This window comes from Hemiscyllium ocellatum, chromosome 3, assembly GCF_020745735.1.
Source record: "Hemiscyllium ocellatum isolate sHemOce1 chromosome 3, sHemOce1.pat.X.cur, whole genome shotgun sequence".
Taxonomy (NCBI): domain Eukaryota; kingdom Metazoa; phylum Chordata; class Chondrichthyes; order Orectolobiformes; family Hemiscylliidae; genus Hemiscyllium; species Hemiscyllium ocellatum.
Genome location: NC_083403.1, coordinates 28,559,885 through 28,585,761, shown reverse-complemented (window position 1 = coordinate 28,585,761; position 25,877 = coordinate 28,559,885). Strand labels below are relative to the sequence as shown.

Sequence of the window (25,877 nt, the reverse complement as noted above, 5' to 3'; positions counted from 1 at the left end):
TGTCTGACCCGCAATCAATGTGGCTGGATATCAAGGCTTCTCAAGTAGTGTCCTCTTATTAACCTCTTATTTTTAGATAAGATGAAAGTCATTATGGACCATTTTAAAAACCTATAGTATTAAACACAATTAAAGCCTGGAAGATAATGTGGCAAAACGAGGGTAATTCACATAAAATCTTCCCTTATACTCCGATAGTGGGTGCATGGGGTTTTCAACCAGAGCTCACAGACGCCACATTTAAATCCTGAAGGTCCAGGGTTATCTCCTGTTTAGGGGATCTGTTTGATAAGGGGGTCTTGGTGTCTTTTGAACAACTGCACCAGAAATTTGGACTACCTAATGGAGACCTCTTTCGATACTTCCAAATTCGAGATTATATACAGAAGAAGACTACGCTATTAGATAGTCTTTATAAAGCAAATATTGAACGTAGAGTGTTTTGTCCAATGGGTTTATCCTCGGTCAGCACTCTCGATCATTTATTACAAAACGAAGTGTCGGAAGACATGGAACATTTGCTTAGAGCATGGGATCAGGAATTGGGGTTGGAAATATCCACAGAAATGTGGGATGACATCTGGGAAAATGCCAGAAAAATCTCCATCTGTAATAGAACCCAGACCATTCAGTTAAAAATACTCCATAGGACTCATATAGCACTGGAACAAATGGCAAAATTTAGGGCAGGAGCATCTCCAATGTGTCCCAAATGTAAAATAAGGGTGGGCACTCTCACACAGTGCTTACAGAAATGTTATAAGATCCGCAAATACTGGGTCAGAGTAGCAAATGCTTTGACAGAAATCTTGGGAATGGAAATTAGAGTAGATCCAGTATCTCTTCTCCTGGGCTTTTCGAGCTTCCCTTCTTTGGATGTGCACGGGAGGATATTATTTTCCATTCTCTCCTTTTGTGCAAGGAAAAAATATCTTAGTAAACTGGGTAGCTGAGGGCCCTCCAGGACTTTTGAATTGGCACAGGTTAATCATGGAATGTATTCCCCTTGACCTCCTTACAAATATGGGTGCACCAAAAAACTGAATTATTCAATAAAATATGGCAGCCCTTCCTGAATTATATAGATACAGATATTTCAGCCATTTTGTCAAGGGCTTTCATCTAGTTGCGGTAGTGGTTCTGGCTTGTCCGGGGGCCCTTGGGGGAGGGATCCCGCATGAATACGGGTTTTATTATGACTGGATGCTAATTGGTTCTGAGCATGTACTTCACTATTTAATTACTATGTTATCCTTCTTTTTCTCGTGAGTAATGTAAGATATTTTATTATACACTCTGGTTAGTTATAGGTTAGATTAGTAGTTAGTTGAGTTTTGTTTTCTTTTTTTCTCTTCATCTCTTCTTTTTGTTTGATAGGTTTTGGTTATTATTTATTTAATACTTAATTGTATATTAATGTTTGTATTTGTGTTTTTTATTTTGTAAGTTTGTAAAAACATGTTAAATTTTCAATAAAAATATCTTTTATAAAAAAAGAGAAAAATATAATTATGTGACAAGTGTTTGAATGAGAACTCTCTAAAGGACCAATGATAAAATTCATGGAAGTACACTGTACAAATCAAATTTCTAACACATTGTTGTCATTTTTCTTCTTTATTGATCTACTGTAATGTTATTCTATAGCTATTAAGAACAAGAAATATTGCTGCACAGGATCCTGGAATACAAATCAATATTTCAAATGTTTAGTACAACTTGCAACTCCTCAGATACTCAAGCACCAATAACTGGTCAACTTTCAGGCTTGTGCTCATTAATGGCAAACAACATTCTCCCTGCACAAGTACAAGGTAATGACCATTTCAAACAAGAGAGAATCTAACTGCCTCCTCTTACACAGTCAACGGCATTACTATCACTGAATCTTCCACCATCAATATTACCATTGATTATGAATTTAATGTGTCTAGGCACATAAATACTGCATTGGCAAGAGTGGGTAAGAAGCTGGGAATTCTGCAGCAATTACTACTTGGGGAAAGGTATTCTGCAGTATGTCACCTCATGTCTACCACCTACAGTAGACAAGTCAGGAGCATGATGAGTACTTTCCCAGATACATGCAACTGCAACAACATTCAAGAAACCCAGCACCATCCAGAACAAAGTAGCCTGCTTGATGGACACTACTACCAACATTTACAGCTTTCACCATCCAGGCATTGTGGTAGCAGTGTAGCAGCACCTTTCAAATGCGTGACCTCTACCACCTAAAAAGCCAAGAGCAGCAATAGGAGTTCTACCCTATGTTCAAGGTCCCTTCCAAGACACGTACGATCCTGACTTGCAACAATATCACTATTCCTTCACTGTCATCAGGTCAAAATCTGGGAACAAACTTCCAACAGGTCTGTCAAGGTCTGCAGCAGTTTAAAAGGGTAGCTCAGTACCACCTTCTCCAGTGCCATTAGAAAATGGAAATAAATGTTGCTCTACCCAGCGACACCCACACCCCTTAAACAAATTTTTAAAAATGGATGCCATGACATTTTGCTGGGTTTGCATGCTAAAAATTAAGCCCTGCTGTTCCCAGAGTTGGCACAGAAGTTAAAGATTTTAAAAGAGTACACAATTATCCAATTTACCTGTATGTTACACCCAGGTTGACAGAATGCATGGATTATCATACTTAGTAATGATTAGCATTTATTACAAGCAAATGGATTCCAGCTGTGAGCAAACAATTATGAACAATCAACATAAGTAACATAACTAGTTAAAACTCTAACCCCCTATAAAACTTCACCTACACATTCACAGACAGACACCAAAAAAAATGTATGTGATGGGCAGGAAGGGAGTGTAATGGAGCTGTTCACAGGATTCATTGAGTTGACCTTTTGGCTTGTCAGAACTTGCTGCTTTTTAATCTTCTATCTCCAGGCAGGAGCCACAGAGCAGCCAATTCACACTTATAAAGTCTCTAACTTATTGGTTCAAAGCTTCAACATACTGAAACTATTGAGAAGGGAAAAAACTGGTTTTCCTCAAACTTAGTGATTTTTATTGAAGAGAAAATGCTGCTCCTTTTTTCCTTTTCTACAAACATTCACACCCATGAGCTGTTCAGCTACTTAGAATCCAATCACATTTGTTGACATGCTGAATGCTTTTGCCATCTACAAGTGGTCAACACTGCACAGACCAAGTCAGCTACTTGTTACCACCAAATCTCCCCTCATACACATCTCCTGGCACTAGCTTATCTGTAGTAACTTACCCCGTTGCCAAACAACAACAATGAAAACAATGATTAGACTTTTAGATTAGACTTACAGTGTGGAAACAGGCCCTTCGGCCCAACAAGTCCACACCGACCCGCCGAAGCGCAACCCACCCATACCCCTTACCTAACACCACGGGGAATTTAGCATGGCCAATTCACCTGACCCGCACATCTTTGGACTGTGGGAGGAAACCGGAGCACCCGGAGGAAACCCACGCAGACACGGGGAGAACGTGCAAACTCCACACAGTCAGTCGCCTGAGGCGGGAATTGAACCCAGGTCCCTGGCGCTGTGAGGCAGCAGTGCTAACCACTGTGCCACCGTGCTGCCCAATGAGGGTCAGGTTACTTGCTTTTAAAAAATGAAGTCATCTTTTCCACAATACTTCTTTTTCTTTAAGAACACCCCCTGTCCATTTCAGTCCAGAATCAAAAAATACAGAAAATTAAATTTTCTTTACAAATTCCTGTTGTTTCCTCCTCCTTTCTTCTCAACAATGTATAAACCATGAGGATGAACATGAAAAGGTAGCAGTGAGGCTAAGAGGTACATCCAAAGCCTCAAATACTACTGAAGATTGCAGGCAGCCACAATGAAGAATGTCAAAAATAGAAGCATACAGCCATGATGGAACCCTGTATGTTTCAACAAGATCGCCTTTCATTCTTCCGAGCTCCAATCAAAATAGGATCACACTGCTCAACCTTTCTTCACAAGACAACCCATTCATCCCAGACAACAGCTAATGATTGTTCTGAATTGCTTGCAATGCCAATCTCCTAAAGAAAGGAAGTCAAAAGTATACATAGTATTCCAGGTATGAAGTTTGCACATTCTCCCTGTGTCTGCGTGGATTTCCTCCCACAGTCCAAAGATGTGCAGGTCAGGTGAATTGGCCATGTTAAATTGCGAGGTGGGTTACATTTATCTAATACATTAGTCAGAGGGAAATGGGTCTGGGTGGGTTACTCTTTGGAGGGTCGGCATGGACTGGTTGGGCCGAAGGGCCTGTTTCCACACTGTAGAGAATCTAATCAATTCAAGAGGAAAACAACATTTAAGACTGTACGAGAGAGGAAAGTGCTGATTGGTTGGCAAGTAGATTCTGATTGTTAGAGGTGCTGCCATGAAAAATGTTTATGGTGGCTGATAAATGACTGCCAACCTTTGTTTAAATTTAAAAAAAAGTCAGATTGACTTTGATTGGTCAACACGGAAAAATGAACCAGAGAATGGTTACCACCTATTCTGGTCAGTTCAAAACAAATACAGTGTGTGTACATGTTCTTTCTGTCTGCAGAGTAGAGGGTCTGTATATTAATATATGTAGTTCCCAGTCCCAAAGACTGACAATCATACCAAACAGCAAATCCCATCAGCAATTCACCAACAAGCAAGATATTGATTTTGCCTAGTTTGCCCGCACTTGTAAACCTCACAGCACAGTGCCCAATTTTAAATGCAATTTTGCAATTGGATTACATTTATTACATAATCCTCAGTGTGAGCAGAATTACTACATCCATGGTATGACTGTCAGTCAAGCTCACTGTTTACTGTGTACTAGAAGCCGTATATATAGTTAGCAACCGATAATGTACCTTTTTCACAGTTTTTCTTTCTCAATTGAACTCTTTTCCAAAGGCATTGTGGGTCTACCACCAAATGAACTCCAGTGGTACAAAAAAGCAGCTCATCACCAACTTCCTCAAGGGCAACCTGGAATGGACCATAAATATTGGTCCAACCAGCAATACCCACAATCCGTGACAAAACGAACCTTTGTTGAGAGTTGTGCATTATCTGCTTAAATTTCTGCCACTGCTTCTCCAACATTTTATCTTTCACTCTATTTATCCTGTCCACTTTTGCCAACTCTGTTTCCATACTCTTGCAATTACCTTCATTTAAGTTTCAATCTGTTCTTGAAACCTCTATTTCTCATCTTCAAACTGAAAGTGAAATTCTATCATACTATGATGCTCTTACCTGTAAGATTATTTTCTGGGGACTAAAACTAATTAATTAATTAATTAGTTTGTGTCATTATCCCTTATCAAGACTAATATAACCTGCTTCCTGGTTCGTCCAGAACATATTGTTCTAAGAAACTGCTCCAAATAATTGCTATGAACTCTTCCTCCAGGCGATCTTTACTGAAATGGTTTCATCAATTTCCTATCACTCTTCATTTCCACCACTTACACTTTTAGCTGATCATACTAGCTTCTCCACTAGTGAATGTCTAGTACTTTAAGATCTCCTTGTCTTTCAGATCTTCCAGGAAATCAAGGTGTTCACATCTTGGACACTTGGCTGAATTATGTTCTTTACAGCCCCGGTGAGGTACTGAGGCAAAGTCAAGCTCAAAATTTGTTCCTGTTCTGTCAGTTGTGCTAGAATTTTGGCTCCCTGAACTAAATGGACTTTTCCGAATCCATGAAGCATTTATTAGAGGATGAATCTCTCTGAGGTTCTCCCACTTATCCACACAATAAATACATCTTTGAGCAATTCTTTAGAAAAAGCTTGAGGGAAAAACTTACCAGAAGAAATACTTTACTGTCAGGCTTGACTTTGTGTTTCTCCATATATTTAATAAGGCTGCTGTTAGCATAGCTGAATACAAAACAAGATCAACAAGTTAGACTTCGATATCAGTTCAGCTCCAAGTGGACAAGTTATAACAATGTTCAGTGTAGATGATTTGTATTTGATCATTCACTGTTATCTTTACTATTCTTCACCTTGCAAATGATAACAATAGCATACTAAAAATAAGCAGATGATAAACTCAGCGCACAATCATAAATTTCTCAGCCACATTTGCCTTCCCCCTCATTCAAAGTGCAGTGTAGGCATTCAGAGACCAGAGAGGGAGGTTAAATGAAATAATACAGAAAGATTTTTTTTTGTTGATTGTTGTAACTCCCATTACAGCAGCTCTGATGAAAATAAACTACGATGGTTCCAGTCATAAAGTATTTTTAAAAAGTCTTACCAATGCTCTGTCTAACAGACTAAGCTTGATATTCTTATTTGTGGCTAGGAAGTCAGAGGCATATACAAAATAATGTTCTCTTTAAATACTGTTCTCACAACATGGGTGATGTAGGAGACTCTGCTTACTATCTGCCCTTATCCACCTTCCTGCCATAATAGTTAATATCTTTGCTAGGATATTTCAGTATGGCGCTGATTGTATCTAACTGGGAAAGTGTTCCCTTCCCTTAAAGGCATGAAAAAAAAAATGGAGTTGCATAGTTACTTTGTCTGGTGCCAGTCACCAAATTTGAAGTTTATTGAATACAGTTTCACAACTTACAAATGTATAGCCAGAAATCATCATAAATGTTAATTGCAGAAGTTGAAGTTAAGGAAATACAAAGTAGAGTGCATTGATTGGTTGAGCCCATACAAAAAGACAACTTTGACACTGCTAAGGGAGTAGAGGTGGGAACAATGCACTTGTGATGTTTTAATCTATGTTTTATTTAAATCTATGATTAAATCTAAAACTCAGCAAAGGTTTTACATGGTCTTCTACATCATAGCTGGCTGTCAGAAGATTAACTTCATTGGCTGCACCTTAAAAGCAAACCATTATTATAATACAAAGTGTGAGTTTTTACCTAGCGCCAAGGATAGGAAATTGCTAATAAATGATAATTATTCACAAACTGGGCATTACTAATATTGATATATGTGTTGCCTATGAGGAAAAGATATTTCAATTTCCTCAGAATGGCAGGGATTTACTAACATACCTTGGCTGTATAAGTTTTAGATAATTTTCTGGTATTTCCTGCATAAAGAGCAAACTCCAATATAACATCTTATATCTTGGATGCATCACAGATTTTGGAGGGTCTGTTCAGAAAAACAAATTGAAATTGCCTCAAATAAAGTTTCAAAAAGAGTACTGGGAAAAACGTGATCTGTGAGTGGTGTAATTGTACATCATTGCACATCATCTGCAGCATCTGTAGCGTTTTGGTTTTATCCGACTTTTCTAATCTAACTTCATCACAAATTTCTCAGCCCTGAAATCATCATTGCAAACTTCTTTTGCACACTTTCCAATGTATTCACATCTTTCCTGAATTATGGCACACAGAACTGTTCACAATACTGCACCCAGGGGTTAACTAGTCTGCTATACTAGTGTCGTCCTTGCTTTTGTAGTCTATGTTGCTACTAATAAACCTAGGATACTACATGATTTGCCAATTGCTTTTTCAGTGCCTGCCCTGCAGCTTTAATGACTAATGTTAATATACACCCAGATCTTGGTGCTCCTGCACACCCTTGAGAACAGTACTCTGATTTATATTCAAGTGCAAAGATCATAGAGAAAGAAAGTGGAGGAACCAAGGCATTAGTTAGCTCAGTTGGTTGGGCAGCTGGTTTGTGGTGCAGAGTAATCCTAACAGCATGGGTTCAATTCTTGCACCGGCTGGAATTAATGCGAAAGGGCTCTCCTTTTCAACCTTTCCCCTTGCCTGAGGTGTGGTGATCCTCAGGTTAAACCAGCACTAGTTGTCTCTTTCTAATGATAGAGCAACGCTACTGTGACTTTATCTTTTTTCAAAAGTGTATCAACTCACACTTCTCTGCACTGAACTTCCCCTGCCACCTGTCTGCTTGCTTCAGAAACTTCTCGATGTTCTTTTGATATTCTACACTATCCTCCTCACAGTTTATAACAGTCCTGAACTAGTACCATCCACAAATATCGAACTTGCTTTCTGTACATGGAACGAATATGGAATGAACTACCAGAGTTAGATGCAAGTACAGTCACAATAGGACTTATACACTTAATGGTAAGGTGTTACTAAACAAAGCTCCTTGAATGTGGAGTCATAGGTATAGTGAAGGCGGCGTTTGGTATGCTTTCCTTTATTGGTCAGAGTATTGAGTACAGGAGTTGGGAGGTCATGTTGCGGCTGTACAGGATATTGGTTAATTCTGTTGGAATAATGCATGCAATTCTGGTTTTCTTCCTATTGGAAAGATGTTGTGAAACTTGAAAGGGTTCAGAAAAGATTTACAAAGATGTTGCCAGGGTTGGAGGATTTGAGCTATAGGGAGAGGCTGAACAGGCTGGGGTTGTTTTCCCTGGAGTGTCAGAGGCTGAGGGGTGACCTTATAAAGGTTTACAAAATTATGTGGGGCATGGATAGGGTAAATAGGCAAAGTCTTTTCCCTGGGGTTGGGGAGTCCAGAACTAGAGGGCATAGGTTTAGGGTGAGAGGGGAAAGATATAAAAGAGACCTAAGGGGCAACTTTTTCACGTAGAGGGTGGTACGTGTATGGAATGAGCTACCAGAGGAAGTGGTGGAGGCTGGTACAATTGCAACATTTAAGAAGCATTTGGGGTATATGAATAGGAAGGGTTTGGAGGGATATGGGCTGAGTGCTGGCAGGTGGGATCTAGATTGGGTTGGGACATCTGGTCGGCATGGACGGTTTGGACTGAAGGGTGTGTTTCCATGCTGTACATCTCCATGACTCTATGACTTAAAGACATTTGGACAGGTACATAAATAGGAAAGGTTTGGCGGGATAGGGTCAAACTTAGGCAAATGAGACTAGTTTAATTTGGAAAAGGTGGTCAGCATGGAAGAGCTAGACCAAGAGTCTGTTTATCAGTGACTCTCTAAATCCATTTATTTCTCACTGTTTCAAAAGATTTCTCCTTATTTTCTGCTCATTTCCTTTAATTTCCATTTCTGTTCCAATAGTTTATTGAATTTCACTCTCTGGTCTCAGGATATTTCTCACACACTATTCACATTAGCCATTGTCTTTCCCACCACTCAATTTACTCATTCTCCAAATCATTGTCATTAGTGGATTCACACCATTGTGATTTCTTCCATTCTCCTTAAAATTACATAAGTTCTCAAAAATATAAGCCCTTCCCTCTTGTTTCAGCCATGCAGTCTCACAATGGCCTGAAGCATAATTATATGCTTATGTAACCTAGGACAAAACAACCTAAAGATTATCACCTTCCTATTGTATATAAAGTGAAACTTTTACTCTTGGTAGAGTCGATAAAAAGATGGCACTATTTTGAGTTAAGGATTAAGAAATTTAGAGAGGATTTGAGGAAAAATGTTTCACACAGAGGATAGTAAGAATCTGAAACACCGTCTAAACAAAAAGGGGAGTAGAGGCAAGAACCTTCAAAACATTTAAGAAATATTTAGATGAATACTTTAAATGCCATAGTATACAGAGTGATGAGCCTAGTACAGAGGAACCTCGATTACCTAAATATCAACTATCCGAATATTGGATTATCCGAAGGAGACCTCGAGGTCCCAGTAGAAAGATTACATCAAAGAGATGTTTCCAACACTAATTGCGTCTTTTGTTTACAGTGATTAAAAATGAACCCGGCTGACTGAAATGCTGCAGAGAACAGTCCTGGACGTCGAAGGGAGACTAGGCACCATCTCCAAATGACTGACCTCCCACCCTCTCTCTCTCTCTCTCTACCCCCATACTTTCCCTGGAGCTCTACACAGACGTGTACCATAAACCCCTTTCCCCAGATAATCTCTCCAATATTGTACTGTACAGGACAAAGGTGGAACCTGTCAAAAGGTTGCAGTAAAAAGTTGTGTGCGCAGCTGTGTGAATGTTATGTGGAGACTCACCCCCCCACCCCCAAAAGGCAGCAGCAGTAGTCTTGTTTACTAGATTACTTATAGTGTGGAAACAGGCCCTTCGGCCCAACAAGTCCACACCGACCTGCCGAAGTGCACCCACCCAGACCCATTCCCCTACATTTACCCCTGCACCTAACACTTTGGGCAATTTAGCATGACCAATTCACCTGACCTGCACATCTTTAGACTGTGGGAGGAAATCGGAGCACCCGGAGGAAACCCACGCAGACATGGGGAGAATGTGCAAACTCCACACAGTCAGTCGCCTGAGGCAGGAATTGAACCCGGGTCTCTGGCGCTGTGAGGCAGCAGTGCTAACTACTGTGCCACCATGCTACCCACATGGTATCCAGTTGGGCTGCCCCAGAGTGGGGGCCGGGAGTAGGGAGTGGGGGGGGGAGCGAGGCAGTGAATTAATTAACCAAATAATTAATTATCCAAATTAAATAGTGCCCACCCATCTTGATCGGATAATTGAGGTTCCTCTGTACTGAAAAGTGGGATTAGAGTAGATAGATGATTGATGACCACTGTGGACATAATGGGCCAAAGGACTTATATCCGTACTGTAAAAAGCTCAATGATACATCAGTGTTGTACAATATTCATCCTCGACACCAGAATCAGACAGTGGTGGGCATTTAAAAACTTACGTTGTTCTCCTGAAGTCTTTCTGCAGAGTTGGGTATTCAGGCATCTTGCGGATGTCTTCCCAGTCTTTATCTTGCAAAAAAAACCAAAAATGTGCCAAGGTCATATGCATGCAATATTTGCAAAACAGATTATTCCCTTCAACTTCCACAACTGTCTGAGAAACATGCTCCAAACTGGGGCAGTTTGAATCATATTGGTGCTCAAGTAGGAGTTACTTTTGGTTCTACTACATTGTAACCTCGCCAGCTGAAAACTCTGGAACTTGGAAACACACGTCTTGAATTTTTTTCAGCTAGCCTCATAAATTTTAATCATCATTCGTCACACTGCAATAAATTGGCAGCAATTCAATGACTGACTGAATGATTGTCTTGAGTGAGAGAAAGGAACAGTCACATGGCTTAGTTCTGACATGTTTCTACTCCTGTTTGCCTGTTGAACAGGCTCCTTAGCCCAGGCTAATTGCAACTTGACAGGAATGGGCAATTTAATCAAAAGTGGGAGAGGTAGGCTTGTTAATATTATGTGTGGTGTGGAGTGTGGCGGTGAATACTATGTGCCGCTTGTGTATATGTTTAGGAAGGAGGGGCTAATTACTGTGTGTGTGGAATGAAACTGTTACTGTGTTCATTAAAATAGGACCATATTAGCAAATAGCTTGGGAAGCACTGACATAGATGAAAAAGATTGGGCAAAATCTGAGAGAACTGCAAATTTGTATTATGAATGTATTGATATTTACAAGTTTTAGGAAAACTTTTATAAAGAAGAATATTACTTAATTGTTGACTACATTCAATTTTATTTCAGATACCTGATCATTAGTTAGCACAGACGCCACATTTGCAAATGAATGGATATGAAAATGGACACTTTTCTGATATTGTAGAATCAGGTTAGATGCAGATAAGAAATAGCGATTAAAAGAAGTAATTTGCTGTTTATAGACCCCATAACAGTAAGTAGGCAGTTGGATAGAGTATACAGCAAGAAATATGGGGACTTGCATGAAAGATGCTGCAATAATCATGGATAGCTTTAACCTTCACGTCAATTTGATTAATTAGGCTGGCAACAGTAGCTTGAAGATAAGTGCTTAAAAGGTATTTTAAATGCTTTATAGAGCAATATTGTCTGTGTTCCACAAGGGATTGGGTTTGGTTTGAACTTCAAAATGTGTAAGGAGACCACATAGTAAAGTAATTGTAGGTAATAATAGTCATAAAATGATAGAATTTCACATTTAGTTGAGAGGGAGAAACGTAGGTCTGTTATTAGCGTGTCAAACTTAAAGGCAATTCAAATAGTATGAGAAGACAAAAGTTGATGAAAGTTTTAGGGTAAATGGGTAAAAGTTAAGACTTTGGAGAAGTAGTAGTGGCAGCCATTCAGCAAGATTTTTCACAACTCTCAAAAACAACCCATTGTGGAAGAAAGATTTTCCCAAAAATGTGGCACAATCTGTGACTAGCTGAGGAAATTGAGGGCGGGGGGGGGGTTTAGGGCTGGGGTTTTCCAAAGTGAAAGAACAGGCTTACAATGCTGTGAAGGTTAATAGTAGGACACAAGATTCAGAAAGTTTTAGAAATCAGCAAAGATTATCTTCAAAATCTTTTTTAAAGAAAGAATTTGGGCTATTAGAGAAAACTTTAAGAAATATAAAAAGTAGACAATGAATTCTTCTGTAACAGTATAAAAAGGAGAAAAGTAGTTAAAAGAAGTATTGGACCCTCACCGGGGTGGTGGGGTGGAGGGGCGATGCGGTAAGCGGAATTGGGAGAACTAGTGCTGGCAAACTAGGGAACAACACAGTTTGAACAAATATTTTGTATGACTTTATAGTGGCAAACAAGAATTCATTCCAAAACTAGCTGAAAATCAACAGGTAAAAGGGCTAGAAACTTAGAATAAATACTAAAGAAAAAGTAACAGAATACTAAATGAGACTTGGAGCTGACAAGTGCTCTGGACCTGATGGGCTATATTCTAGGTTTTTATCAGAAGTATAAAGATAGTGGATATATGGTTGTAATCTTCAAAGATCTCCTAGGACAAGATTTCCTGGATGATGCAATATCCTGCTCTGAGTGGCCAAAGAATCAGCAGCAACCTCATGCTAGTGATACATTTAATGCTCCAACATCAATAAAGTGTCATGTAAAAGTTTACTACAAACATAAAAATATATGAAATTGGGGTTCCATATTAGCATGGATAAAGGACTGGCTAACTGAGCCATTTTCAGATTGGCAAATTATAACTAGACATCTATTTACAACTGGGTTCAACTATTTATGGTTTAAATTGTGGAAGGGCATATAATTTTTCAATTTAAAGAAATGGTTACAAATTGAGAATTTTAAGAGAAGCTTAACATTCTTTAGTTTTCGCCTCTTAGTTTTGAAATCCCATTATTTACATTCTAAGCATTCCATACTGACTGATATAATGAGGTAAAAACAATGACTGCAGATGCTGGAAACCAGATTCTGGATTAGTGATGCTGGAAGAGCACAGCAGTTCAGGCAGCATCCAAGGAGCAGCTAAATTGATGTTTTGGGCAAAAGCCCTTCATCAGGAATAAAGGCAGTGAGCCTGAAGCATGGAGAGATAAGCTAGAGGAGGGTGGGGGTGGGGAGAAAGTGGCACAGAGTACAATGGGTGAGTGGGGGAGGGGATGAAGGTGATAGGTCAGGGAGGAGAGTATGGAGTGGATAGGTGGAAAAGGAGATAGGCAGGTAGGACAGGTCCGGACAAGTCATGGGGACAGTGCTGAGCTGGAAGTTTGGAACTAGGGTGCTGTGGTAGCGAGTTTGTTTCATGACTTGGTTGAAGAGCTTCAGGGCAAAGGAAATGACCTGGGAGTTGCAGTGGGAGAGGAACGACCTGAAATTCTTGTAGAGGGAGGAGGAAAACTTCTTCAAGGCAGGCATCCTTGCAAAAGGAGTCGCAGTAGGGTTAAAATCAACGAGGTAAAAACAATGACTGCAGATGCTGGAAACCAGATTCTGGATTAGTGGTGCTGGAAGAGCACAGCAGTTCAGGCAGCATCCAACGAGCAGTGAAATCAACGTTTCGGGCAAAAGCCCTTCATCAGGAATAAAGGCAGTGAGCCTGAAGCATGGAGAGATAAGCTAGAGGAGAGTGGGGGTGGGGAGGAAGTAGCATAGAGTACAATGGGTGAGTGGAGGAGGGAATGAAGGTGATAGGTCAGGGAGAGGGTGGAGTGGATAGGTGGAAAAGGAGATGGGCAGGTAGGACAAGTCTGGACAAGTGATAAACATGCTTTGCATTCTTCTGGAGGATGCTGTGTTTGCATTTTCATGCACTCAAATACAAGATCCTGTGTTATTCACCTCACAAGTATGCATTGCACCACCAAAACTACTTTGGAGCCTTAAAGGCACTAGTAACATCCAATTCCTCACCCTCTATATTACTTGTGAGACTGTGGACTGGTTCTTGAATGGACCTTATCCAGATAATTATTAAAGTGAAGAGCAATTGTCCAAATACTGATGCCTATAGGAATCAAGCAGTAGCTAATTCCATACAGAACCACTACTATTAATTACAGCCCTCTGCATTTGAGAATGAAATTACGCTTTGTCCATGCTAGAGTCTGCCCTCCATTCCATAGAACTCAGCTTTGTTAATTAGTCTAACCATCAATGCCAAATGCTGGAAGAGAAATCAGACAAAATAAAATTTTAATAGAACAAGAGCAGCAGCAAATATGAGTGAAACTACATTTTGACAAGAAATTGAAGACAGCTTTCTCCTTTGTTAGTAATCGTGATAGTAAATGGTTCTTATTCTTGGTAAAGGAAGAAAAAAAACTACAATTTTAAAAAATTCTGGCTGAGAAGTATGATGGCATTCTTAATCCATTGACCATTTTCGTTCAGATTCAAACAGACTAAAGATCATCAGCTTCCTACTAACTATTAAACACATCACTCTGAAAACAAACTTGAAAAGTAGGATTTTTTATTTTAGAGTTAATGTATGGTGCTGGATGTGTTATATAGGTCATCACTTCCACTGTGTTCTGGGTTGAGTTTCCTGCTTGATTAACTGTTTTCCAGATCATTACACATCCATGTGAATTGTTTTAAGAACTGAACAAAGAAACATTTAGGGCATATGGGCAGGATGTTCTAATCCACACTGGGAACTCCTGGGATTAGGGGGTCAGGGACCATATTCCCCTATTTTCTTTGTTTCTACTTGAAGGCAATCACTGCAAGCCTGCAACGTTGCTGGGACTAGTTGACTTCATTCACCAACCCAGTGGCAATGTCTCTGAACAAGTAGAAAGTGGCCCTAGTGTTCAGTGACAACTTGCTGGAACTTATGCTCTGAAAGAAAGGTGGCTATCCTCCCCAAGAATGGCAGCTGGAAGCCAGTTCATCAGGCCTGAGCAGTCTGGACCAAAGCTACAGCACAGGTCAGTACCAGTGGTACAGATTCATTGCAGGAAGAGAATAAATTATTTCATACACTCTATGAGGATAAGTGACACCATCTACAGTGGTAGGGTCATCACACAGCTGAGACTGCATAGGCTTGTCACATCAGATGATTAGTTGCAAGCCTCAGCACCCACAATGATGATATGCACTGAAAGACTTGTCAGCGTTCTAACATTTCCTGGGCAGTTTGCTTCCTAATTTCTGGAAAAGGCCAGGATCTGACACGGCTATGTACATTCATAAAGAAAAAAAAATGCATTCATTGCCACCATACCGAATCTTTCTCTTTCTTTATTTGCAGGGTAGAATAGCCTACAACAGGAGGAAGAGGACTCAAACTTGATAAGGGGTGCTCAAAATTCTGATTCTCATCTTTTTTGAAGACAGGCCACAGAGCTGGCAGAGACAACCATGGCCATTCTTGTCCTAATTTCACAAGTTGGCAATGAGAAACATTACAGTCTCAGTTGTGCAGCTTATGTCACACATCAGTTTATATAAGGGACTGTGTACCTTCACCAACCAATTTTTTCTCTATTCCTCTACAGGTATGAGTTACCATAAGCACAAGACACCACAATGTCCTGGTAGCAGCACCATGACCATCACAGATGCATATGATATCTCAGAGGGTATACCAGCAAAACATTCACCTGCAACTGCCACCGTCGGAGAAACATTCACTTCCGCCATCTACATCATTGATACACATCCACAGCCAGTGCAATAAGTAACATTGAGGTTTCTGACATTCAGAGGACTGTTGAAGTACTCTGTACCATGCAGGAGACATGCTTCTGTGGTTGGCCATAAGCAGCATTGGGAACAGAAACAGGCAGGGGAACCTTTGGCAGTTGCGCTATTGTAATGTGTTGTTCCATCTCATTGTGCAGCAAGGTACTAAACTGCTTGCCTAGAGAGACACAAGTGGAGATTTTTCTCCATCAGGTGATGCTGATCTTCTATCGATACATCTTTTATTGTCTCACTTCATCAGTAACACATGCACCTAATCTTTGTCCTCATGACCTCGCCCATAATAGGCCTGACCTTCAGAGACTGCACTCAGGGGCCCTAATACTGACTTTGTCTGATGAGGTCAGGAGGAAGACACTCCGTCTGTATTTATGACATTTTACAAACATGTTTTTTTTTAAAGTGATGGAGAAATATGATCAGGCTCAGCAGGTTACAGGAATAAAAAAAGCTTTTTCTGACTTGGGTGTCTATAGCCAAGTCAAACATTGTCACTATATGAGGTAGGCAATGTATAACTGAAATGGGAAGGATTCCATGCTTTATGGGCAGAATAAAAGAAAAGTGCTTGAATTAGTACAGTCCATAACTGCAGAAGCATAGAGACTGAGGATGTTCAGCATTTGTACTTGTACAGTCAAAGAGTATAATATAGTGAGAGAATAAATTCACTACTGGCAGTCATGCTGTAGGAGAACTGGGGAGTACTCTCTGGGTTGGATGCTCCCTATGCTGCTTTTCCTTCTCCTAGCTAAGGCTCATAATTATATTTTCCTCTAAAAGTCCCTGTTTTTGGGAGTATGCATTGTAATGCAGTTACAGTTGCTGCAATTAGTACAAAGCCTAGGTTTGTGTACACAGTTTGGCGCTTCCAAAGAGAGCACCATACTAACACATGATATTAGAAATGTAGCTTTTATCTAAAACAACAATGCTCAATTAATGAAGTCTGTCATAAAGTAACAGTCGTGCTACATTGCCAGGCAATGACCATTTAAAATAAGCATTGCCCCATAACATTCTGTGGTATCGCCATCACTGAACCCTCAGGATGTTGATAAGGGGGATTATCAGTGACCAGAAACTAAACTGGACTAGCTATATAAATACATGGCTGCAAGAGCATGTGAAAAGCTAAGAATACTTCAGGAAGCAAATAACTTCCTGAGTGCCCAAAGCCTGTCAGCTATCTGTAAGATACAAGTCAAGAATGTGATGGAACACTCCCCTTTTGCCTGGATGAGTGCAGTTCCAACAACACTCAAGAAGCTTGACATCATGCAGAACAAAGCAGCCTGCTAGATTGGCACTACATCCACAAATATTTATTCCTTCAATGACCAACACTCAGTAGCTGCACTATGTACTATTTACAAGATGCACTGCAGAAATTCACCAAAGCTCTTTCAATAGCATACTCCAAAACAAGCAACAGTTACATGGGACCACCAACTGCAAGATTCCTCCAAAAACCACTCATTACCTGACTTTAATATATATTTCTGCTCCTTCACTGTCATTGGGTCAAAATCCTGGAAATCCCTCCCTTTCTCCACTGTCAGGGTCCCTACACCAGCTCAAAAAGGCAGCTCACCACTAACTCCTCAAGGGCAGTTAGGAATGGGCCATAAATGGTGGCCCAGCAACAAGAGCTAAAGGGATCAAAGAATATGGATGAAAAGTGGGAATAGGCTACTGAGTTGGATTATCAGCCATAACCATAATGATTTAGAGATGCCGGTATTGGACTGGGGTGTACAAAGTTAAAAATCACACACTAGGCTATAGTCCAGCAGGTTTAATTGGAAGCACTAGCTTTAGGAAAGCTGCTCCTTCATCAGATGATCACCTGATAAAGGGGCAGCTAGTGCTTCCGATTAAACCTGCTGGACTATAACCTGGTGTTGTGTGATTTTTAACTTTTTAACCATAATGAATGGTGAAACAGGCTCAAAAGGGCCGAATGGTCTACTTCTGCTCTTAATTTCTGTTACTAACCCCTGGATGGACAGTGCCAGAGTCTCACTCTACTAGCTCGACAGTGTGCTCTTTAATTTGAGCCACAAACTACCATTGTGTATGCAGTAATGTGGTCTTCCATCACAAGCACTCTGCTCTTAGTCAACTCGGACTCTACCATGCCCTACAGCAACAGTCTACCTCCTTCTTTTAACCACAGGGCCTTTAATATGACCCCTGGCCAGAGCCTGCTCTCCTCTCCTTGAATACTTCAACTGCATTTGAAGAGTTTATATCACAAGTCAATGCAAAGGTCATTTACAGCTATAGGACAAAGCAGCAAATACTTTGCTCAGAGTCCAGCATGAAATGAAGATTGCCAGGTTCATGCCTGTTACATGCACCCAGATAACTGAGGCAATGACTTTCTTGACTGGGTACAAGTTAATTCAGAAGGCTGACTTAATTTTCGTGAATGTGGTTTTAATGAGCTGTTAATCTATGAAGGTCAATCAGGAAGGTCAACCTGCCTTTTGAGTTCAGGGATCCTAATTGCTAAAATTTATCCTAATGATGTAATCGGATTGTTTTGACCCTCATTTAATTAACTTCATCTTCTTGATTCCTCAGAGGTCAGCTTTTTTTTGGTTCAACAAATCAGTCAGGGAGAGTTGTGAATTATGTTTAACTGTGTAAACACAACTGGGTGTGCAGAGGTCAGTCTCCCAGAGCTGTAACTAAAATAGCTACAATTTTAAGATATCTTAAAATGACTTCAATACAAAGAAAGAAGATCCGTGTATTGTGTAAGGCATATTCTCACTTTTGTACTTTGTAACTAATGTTTATTTACTTTTGCTGATAAAACAGCTGACAATGGGGTTACTGTAGCCTGAAACGGGAGTGAAACTTTATCCCATAGTACATGTAAAAGGCTGCTATTTTCTAGATGCCATTTTTACAAATCAAACCGTTACAATGCTTCATAGGAATGTTTTAATTTAACTTTTATCAGAACAGTTTTATTGATAATCAAATTGTTTTATTGTTTATAAGCAGATCAATTTTTTATTTGCACACAGACAGAACAGTGACCTTCCATTTTAAAAAGAAACAAGAGGGCATTTTTTTTTTGGTTGAAATGCATAACCTTACTGAAACACTGTGGAAAAAACATTAATGTTGCAATTGACAGAACACTGAAAAATCCTCACATCCTCAACCTTAGTGTTGACGCAGCTTTAATCCTAGCCTGCAAGGATATTTAAGTAAAAAATAATCTGCTACTTGATTCCAGGACTAGAAAAATAAATAATGAAGAAAGATTGGATAAGCTGGGATCATTCTCCTTGGGTGGTGGTGGAAGATTTGATTTACAGAATTAAGTGGGGCCTAGAAAAAGGGCAGAAAATTACTTATTTATTTTAGACAAGGACAATGACTAACAGGCATAGATTCAAAGTGATCAGCAGAAACATTAGAGGTGATACAACAGAAAATGCTTTCACTCAGAGGTTGATAGGGATCTCGCACCCACTACCTGAAAGGTTATGGCTATGGACCAAATGCTAGGATTAGGCTCGGTGGCTCATTTTTTCAGGCAGCGTAATACACAAGAATGTAAGAAAAAGAGTAACAATCACACAACACCAGGTTATAGTCCAACAGGTTTATTTGAAAGTGCATGCTTTTGGAGTGCTTCTCCAGCACCACACTCTCGAATCTAATCTCCAGCATTTGCAGTCCTCACTTTCGCCCCGTTAGACTATAACCCTAGTGTTGTGCGATTTTTAACTTTGTCCATCCGAGTTCAATACCGGCACCCCACATTATAAGAAAAAGGAGCAAGAGAAGGCTTTTGGCCCCTGAAGTCTGTCCTGTTATTCAACAAGATCATAAAGATATGCTGCAGGCCTCAACTCTTTTCTTGTGCCAGCTTATCGTAGCCCTGAACTCCCCAATATTTCAAAAGTCTATTTGAATACTCATAGTGATCTAACTTCCACTATTACCTGGGGTATTCACTACCCTCTCAGGAAAGAAATTTCTTTGCTTCACAGTTTTAAATGAGTGTCCTCCTATTCTGAAACTATGTCCCACAGTTTGCGATTCCCTCATTATTGGAATCATGTTCTCAACATCTAATCTGTGAAGCCCTCTCAGAATCTTTTGATTCAATAATATCACCTCTCATACTTTTAAACACTACTGAATACCCCTACCTTTTTAATCATTTTCATCCCAGGAATCTAATGATTCTCTTCTGAACTGCCTCCAATGCTGGTATATCAATTTTTAAATACAGAAACCAAAACAGTGCTCCAGATGTAGCATCACCAACTCCCTAAATAGTTATAACAAGACCTCTCTGTTTTTAAAACACCAGCCCCCTAGCAATAAAGGCCAAAATTCCATTTGCCTTCTTAGTTACTTACTGTACCTGCATGTTAGCGTTTTATGCTTTGTGTACAAGAATACCCAAATCCCTTTTTTCATTCCCTCCTGGATTGTGAGCATTATTGGCTGGCCAGCATTTATTGCCCATCCCGATTTACTCATGAGAAGGTAGAATGAGCTGCCTTCTTGAATGACTTCAGTCCACGTGCTGTTGGTAGACCCACAATACCCTTAGGAAGAGAATTCATTGCAGGATTTTGACCCAGCAACAATGAAGGAACAACAACATATTTCCAAGTCAGGGTGTGCAGACTTTGGAGTCTCTCATCATTTAAATATTAGTTGTTCTTTTTATACCAAAGTTCATGATATCACACTTTCCTCCAACTGCCAAGTTTTGTCCCCATTCTCAACCTAAATTCCCTTGTAGATTCCTTAAATCCTAATCACAACATGCCCTCCGATCTATTTTACTGTCCTACAATGTGTCCATCCTGAGTTAAGTGGTCTCATACTGTGCCATAATTCTGTTTTGATTCAATATATACATATAATTTCATATCCCTATTCCATCTTACAGTGAGAAGGTTGGATTTGTGTTCACATTTAGATGAGTTTAAATGACATAAAATATCACATAGAAAGGTTAATCTAAAATCAAGTGCCTTTGTCAGACATATTAATTTATAAATCTTTGATATCTAAATAGTTTTGTATTACTTCATAATGATATATTTATTCAATAATATATTACAGCAATGAGTATGCCTTCTTTTAGAACGCCCAATTATTAATCAGTGTGGGTTTCACTTCAATGGAATAACATTAAAGCTTTATTATAAACTACACCAAGCCTGTAGACATCAACAAATCAAACTCACCAGCCGGAAATCCCATAACACTGAAAATACGATCCAATTGATCATGGTGAAAGGGATTACTTGTTTTGATATCTTCCTGGCGACAATGAAAAATGGGTTCTGATGTTAAAAGTTCTGCAAAAATGCATCCAATTGCCCAGATATCTAAAATAAAAAGATGAGAGATAAAATGAGACAGAAAAGTACAATGTTAAATTCATTATCCATGATATGCTTATTTTATTACTGTTCTGATAGTTCTATTGTGGCGTAAGTTTTCAAATAATTCTGTTCAAAAGGAGTTCAAAAGGAAACAATTAACATATCTTTTGGCTTGATGACATCGGGAAAGAAAATAATATATCGTATCTTTCTCAGCTCTTTGATAAATGTGGCGATTCAAGATGTTGGCTGAAAAGGTCAAATTGTCTCATCATTCTTGATATTTCAGGACCAAATGGCGCCATCATGAGCTGGTATTTGCAAAATAATAAATGCGTAGAAATTTTGAAAATATCAATGTGTTATCGTGACCATTTCAAAAAGACAAAATAATCAAATAGGTTTAAGATTTTGAGATGTAAAGCATCTTCGTGTCCTGTCAATCACACAGATCAGTGTGTTAAAGTGGAATATTTAATGTATAATAAATTAGAAGAGCAGGATAAGGTTTAAACTGTTAAAAGGTAAATTTAGGACTGATCAAGAAAATCGTCTCACATTGGGGATTCTGGTAAATCAAAGTATCGATGATCATATAAAAGGTTCTTCAAATCTCAACCTTTTAATTGATTTCTATCTTTAAATTGATTTACGAAATCTAGGGATTTTCAGTTGGAGTAGTAGAGTTGGGAAAATTGGAATCATTTATGATGCTTCTATTGGAGGCTAGATTTTGCACAGGGCAGAGGAAACCAGATTCTGGAATTCTCCTCCCAGTCTCGTTGTGCAATATTTTTAAGGGTATAGTATAACGGGGTAAACCCAGATGCAGCAATTACGACATTGGCAGCTCCATTGCAGATTTCCGAATCTGCAGTGGTGGTGATTTCAAAACACCCCACAATTTTCATGTGGAGCAAGGCAGATTTTTGAAAGCTTTTAAAGGGGAAGTAGTTCACACCAGCGCAGAGGTGTTGTGAAACCTCATGAAAACCTGTTCTGGAATCAGGGATTTTTTCACAGATAGGTTTAAGCATATTGCCAACTTCATATGTCATAACATAATGCAACCTGATAAGTTTAATATCATGATTGATGATAGGGCTTTATTTAGAAAAGGTCAGTGCCCAACAAATTAATCAGCAAAATGGTGAACCATGGGATATTCTGTTCTGAGATCGGGGACCTTTTCACAGTTAGGTTTAAATGGTATTGCTAACTTCACATATCATAAATGTTATTTTAATGCAATGATTGATTATAGAACTTTGTTTATAAAAAGTAAATTACCATTAAATTGACGGGCAATATGAAAATGGAGAAGTCTTCAGATGAATAACATTAATTTATCCAGTAAATATAGTGCTCTTCAGCACGAAGTGTATTGAAAGTCAGCTCTGTATGCAAATTGTACCCTGCGCTTTGATCTTTTCAGCTGCAGCACTTCAAAAACTTTAAGGCATTCTGTTTGAAGGTATTGTTGACACAGTTATGCAAGGCAATCTAATTATAAAATGCGTGGCTGAGCTCCAAATTTCCTTAATGGATTCAGTGCAGCAGAGTTTATTGATGCAGACATCAAGGAAACTGAGCTCTGGATAGATTTACAAGTTGATGAGCTCTTAGTTATTTTTTGTTGAATTGTTATTTGTTCATTTTGACAGTTTAATGACAAACTAATTAGGATTAAGTTTTTTTTTCCCTCAAATGGCATTTGAATGACTGTTCCCTTACTTTGGCAGTTTCTGGAATATCTCAAAAACTTCCCAAATGATATCACAGAATTCATGAGCTCTATTCAAAATGGCTACTGGTCATTGGGTATGTGGAGTATGAATGTGGCAATAAGTAGCAATGAGGCGATGCGAAGCTGGGGGGGGGAGGTGACGGGGGGAATGGCAGTGAAAGAGTGTGAACTACAATTGTTATCATTCATGTCCAGAATTTAGTACATGCTAGCAAATGGTTGAAGACCTTTTACTCTACCTTCCTAGGTGTCCAATTATCTCTGTTCCTGATGTGGTGGCGGTCCTGACTCCATCCCATTCCCACCATCCCACACAGAAAATTTCCCAATTCACAATTCCTGTCTCAAGCGCAGAATTTCAAGGGTAAAAAATTAAGTCAAATGCAATAGTTTACTAGATGTAATTTATTTTGTGAGATATACATCTGAATTGAGACCAATCTTGTTTCATATATCTTTACCACCTGTGAGTTTTCTGCGTTGTAATCAGCAATGCGAATTTTCAGCATTCTTTGCTCTCTACTCAGATATCAAGCAACAATCTGGTCAAGATCACAGTATTCCAGAGAACTGGGGATCAACTGGTGACAAAAAGTCTGAAAACAAACCTTCCAGCTCAATGAGCAAACTTATAACCAAACTAACATTATTTTACAAAAACAAGATTTATATGCCTTAGTTACATACTAGTACTTGCTAAATCAACATTTAAATCAATGTTTTAAAACTTTGACAACAGTTGAGATCACAATGAAGCAGCAAATAGCAAATTCTTCTGCCACTGGTGCCTGAGACATTAGCTGGTGTTCAATACTTTCTACAGGAGCCAAATTAGCACAAACGTCATTCCACAAACAACTATGAATTCATTGATTATTTGGATTGGAATGTAGGCCAGAAAATGGGAAAACTTCTCTGTATTACGCCATTAATGCCCACCTGACAGTGTAGATGAAATATTTGTTTATTGTCTTAGCCAAAGCTTTATTTTACATAAAAAGTTTTATTTTCAAAGATTGAGAGTTTAATCACAGAACCACAGAATTGTTACAGCACAGGAGGACGACAATTACCCTATCATTAACTAAAAATAGTTAATAACAAGGAAGAACAGGTCACTGCCCCAACATTTTCTAATGACATTAATACATATCTCCAGTCACCATGAGCAGAATCTTAAGTTTTCTCACTAAGGGCCAATTTAGTCGAGATTCATGAAGGGTTTCTCTCCATGATGTCTGGTGAGTTACCTTGCACTATCATTCTAAATGTGCCTCATTATCTAACTATCCCTCCCCATGGCATCTGTCATCCAATGTTGGCCTAATTCTACTACTCACCACACCCAGAAGAACTTACAAATGCCAGGATACCCCAAACTAAAGTCATAGAGATGTACAGCATGGAAACAGACCCTTTGGTTCAACTCGTCCATGCCAACCAGATAGCTTAACCTAATCTAGCATGTGGCCCATATCTCCCTCAACCCAACCTATTCATATACCCATCCAGATGCCTTTTAAATGTTGTAATTGTACCAACCTCCATCACTTCTTCTGGCAGCTCAATCCATACTGGCATCACCCTCGAAGTGAAAAAGCTGCCCCTGAGGTCCCTTTTGAATCTTCCCCCTCTCACTTTAAACCTATGCCCTCTAGTTCTGGATTCTCCTACTGTGGGGAAGAGACCTTGTCCATTTACCCTATCCATATCCCTCATGACTTTATAAGCCTCTATAAGGTCACCCCCTCAGCCTCTGATGCTCCAGGGAAAACAGCCCCAACTTCTTCTGACTCTCCATGTAGTTCAAATCCTTAAATCCTGGGAACATCTTTGCAAATCTTTTCTGAACTCTTTCAAGTTTCATAACATCCTTCGTATAGCAGGGAATCCAGAATTTCACATAGTATCCCAAAAGTGATCTAACCAATGTCCTGTACAGCTGCAACATGACCTCCCAACCCCTATACACAATGCACGAGTCAATACAGGCAAGCATACCAAATGCCTTCCTCATTATCCTGTCCAGCTGCGATTCCACATTCAAGGAATTATGAACCAGCACTCCAAAGTCTCTTTGCTCAGCAACATTCCCCAGGACCTTATAATTAAGTGTATAAATCCTGTCTTGATTAGCCTTTCCAAAATGCAGCACCTCAAATTTATCTAAATTAAACTCCATCAGCCACTCCTTGAACTGTTCGCCCATCTAATCAAGATCCCATTGTGTCTGAGGTAATCTTCTCCACTGTCCACTACATGTCCAATTTTGGTATCATTAGCAAACCTTCTAACCATATCTTCCATGCTCACATTCGAATAATTGATATAAATGACGAATGGACCACCATCCCTGGTGTCCCTGTCCAAGGCCTGTCTCCAAGGCTGTTGAGCTCTTGGACAATTCTCATAAGTCCAAGGCTGTCCTGCTCCTTTTCTGAAATTTGGTCTGGATATGGCTGATATAGGAAAAATTGGTACTTCACTTTGCAGACATGCACCTGGAAATCCTGATGGTTGTTGTGATGCAGGGGAAGGACTTTCTCTTATCCCAGGACTGGAAGAGGATGCACTGTCATCAGATCCTGCCAGTCTAAGTGAAGTTGCCACCTGAGAATGTGCCATCTCGGCTGCCTGGAGGAACAAGGAACATCTACTGCAACATCTTCACTTGCTCTTTCGCATCAACCCCAACCCATGTCCTTCTAACCTTGCATAGGCTCTGTTCTGCCTACTTACTCACTCAGGTCACCTTACCAGCAACAGAACTAAAGCTATACCAGTCACATCTATCTCATTCAATTCCTCTTTTTTTCTCATTCCATGAGAAAATAACATACAATAAGACTGAAAAAGCCAAGATGGGTTTTGCGCTGCATGCCATTCAGCTCATCAGTCCCTGTGAGGAGAGGAGTCTGTACCCAACCACTCTT

At 39.5% G+C, this 25,877-nt stretch overlaps 1 protein-coding gene across 2 annotated transcripts in view; it reads right to left on the bottom strand.

Annotated features, from left to right (window-relative positions):
• cdk19 (cyclin dependent kinase 19) overlaps nucleotides 1-25,877 on the bottom strand; it is a 170,821-nt gene that overhangs the window by 50,842 nt on the left and 94,102 nt on the right. For both annotated transcript variants that reach the window (XM_060856275.1, XM_060856285.1), the window contains 3 exons: nucleotides 21,057-21,200; nucleotides 10,588-10,657; nucleotides 5,798-5,870 (listed from right to left, as the gene is read on the bottom strand). In XM_060856275.1, the coding sequence (XP_060712258.1) occupies nucleotides 5,798-5,870; nucleotides 10,588-10,657; nucleotides 21,057-21,200 (287 nt within the window). The remainder of the gene's footprint in view (nucleotides 1-5,797; nucleotides 5,871-10,587; nucleotides 10,658-21,056; nucleotides 21,201-25,877) is intronic.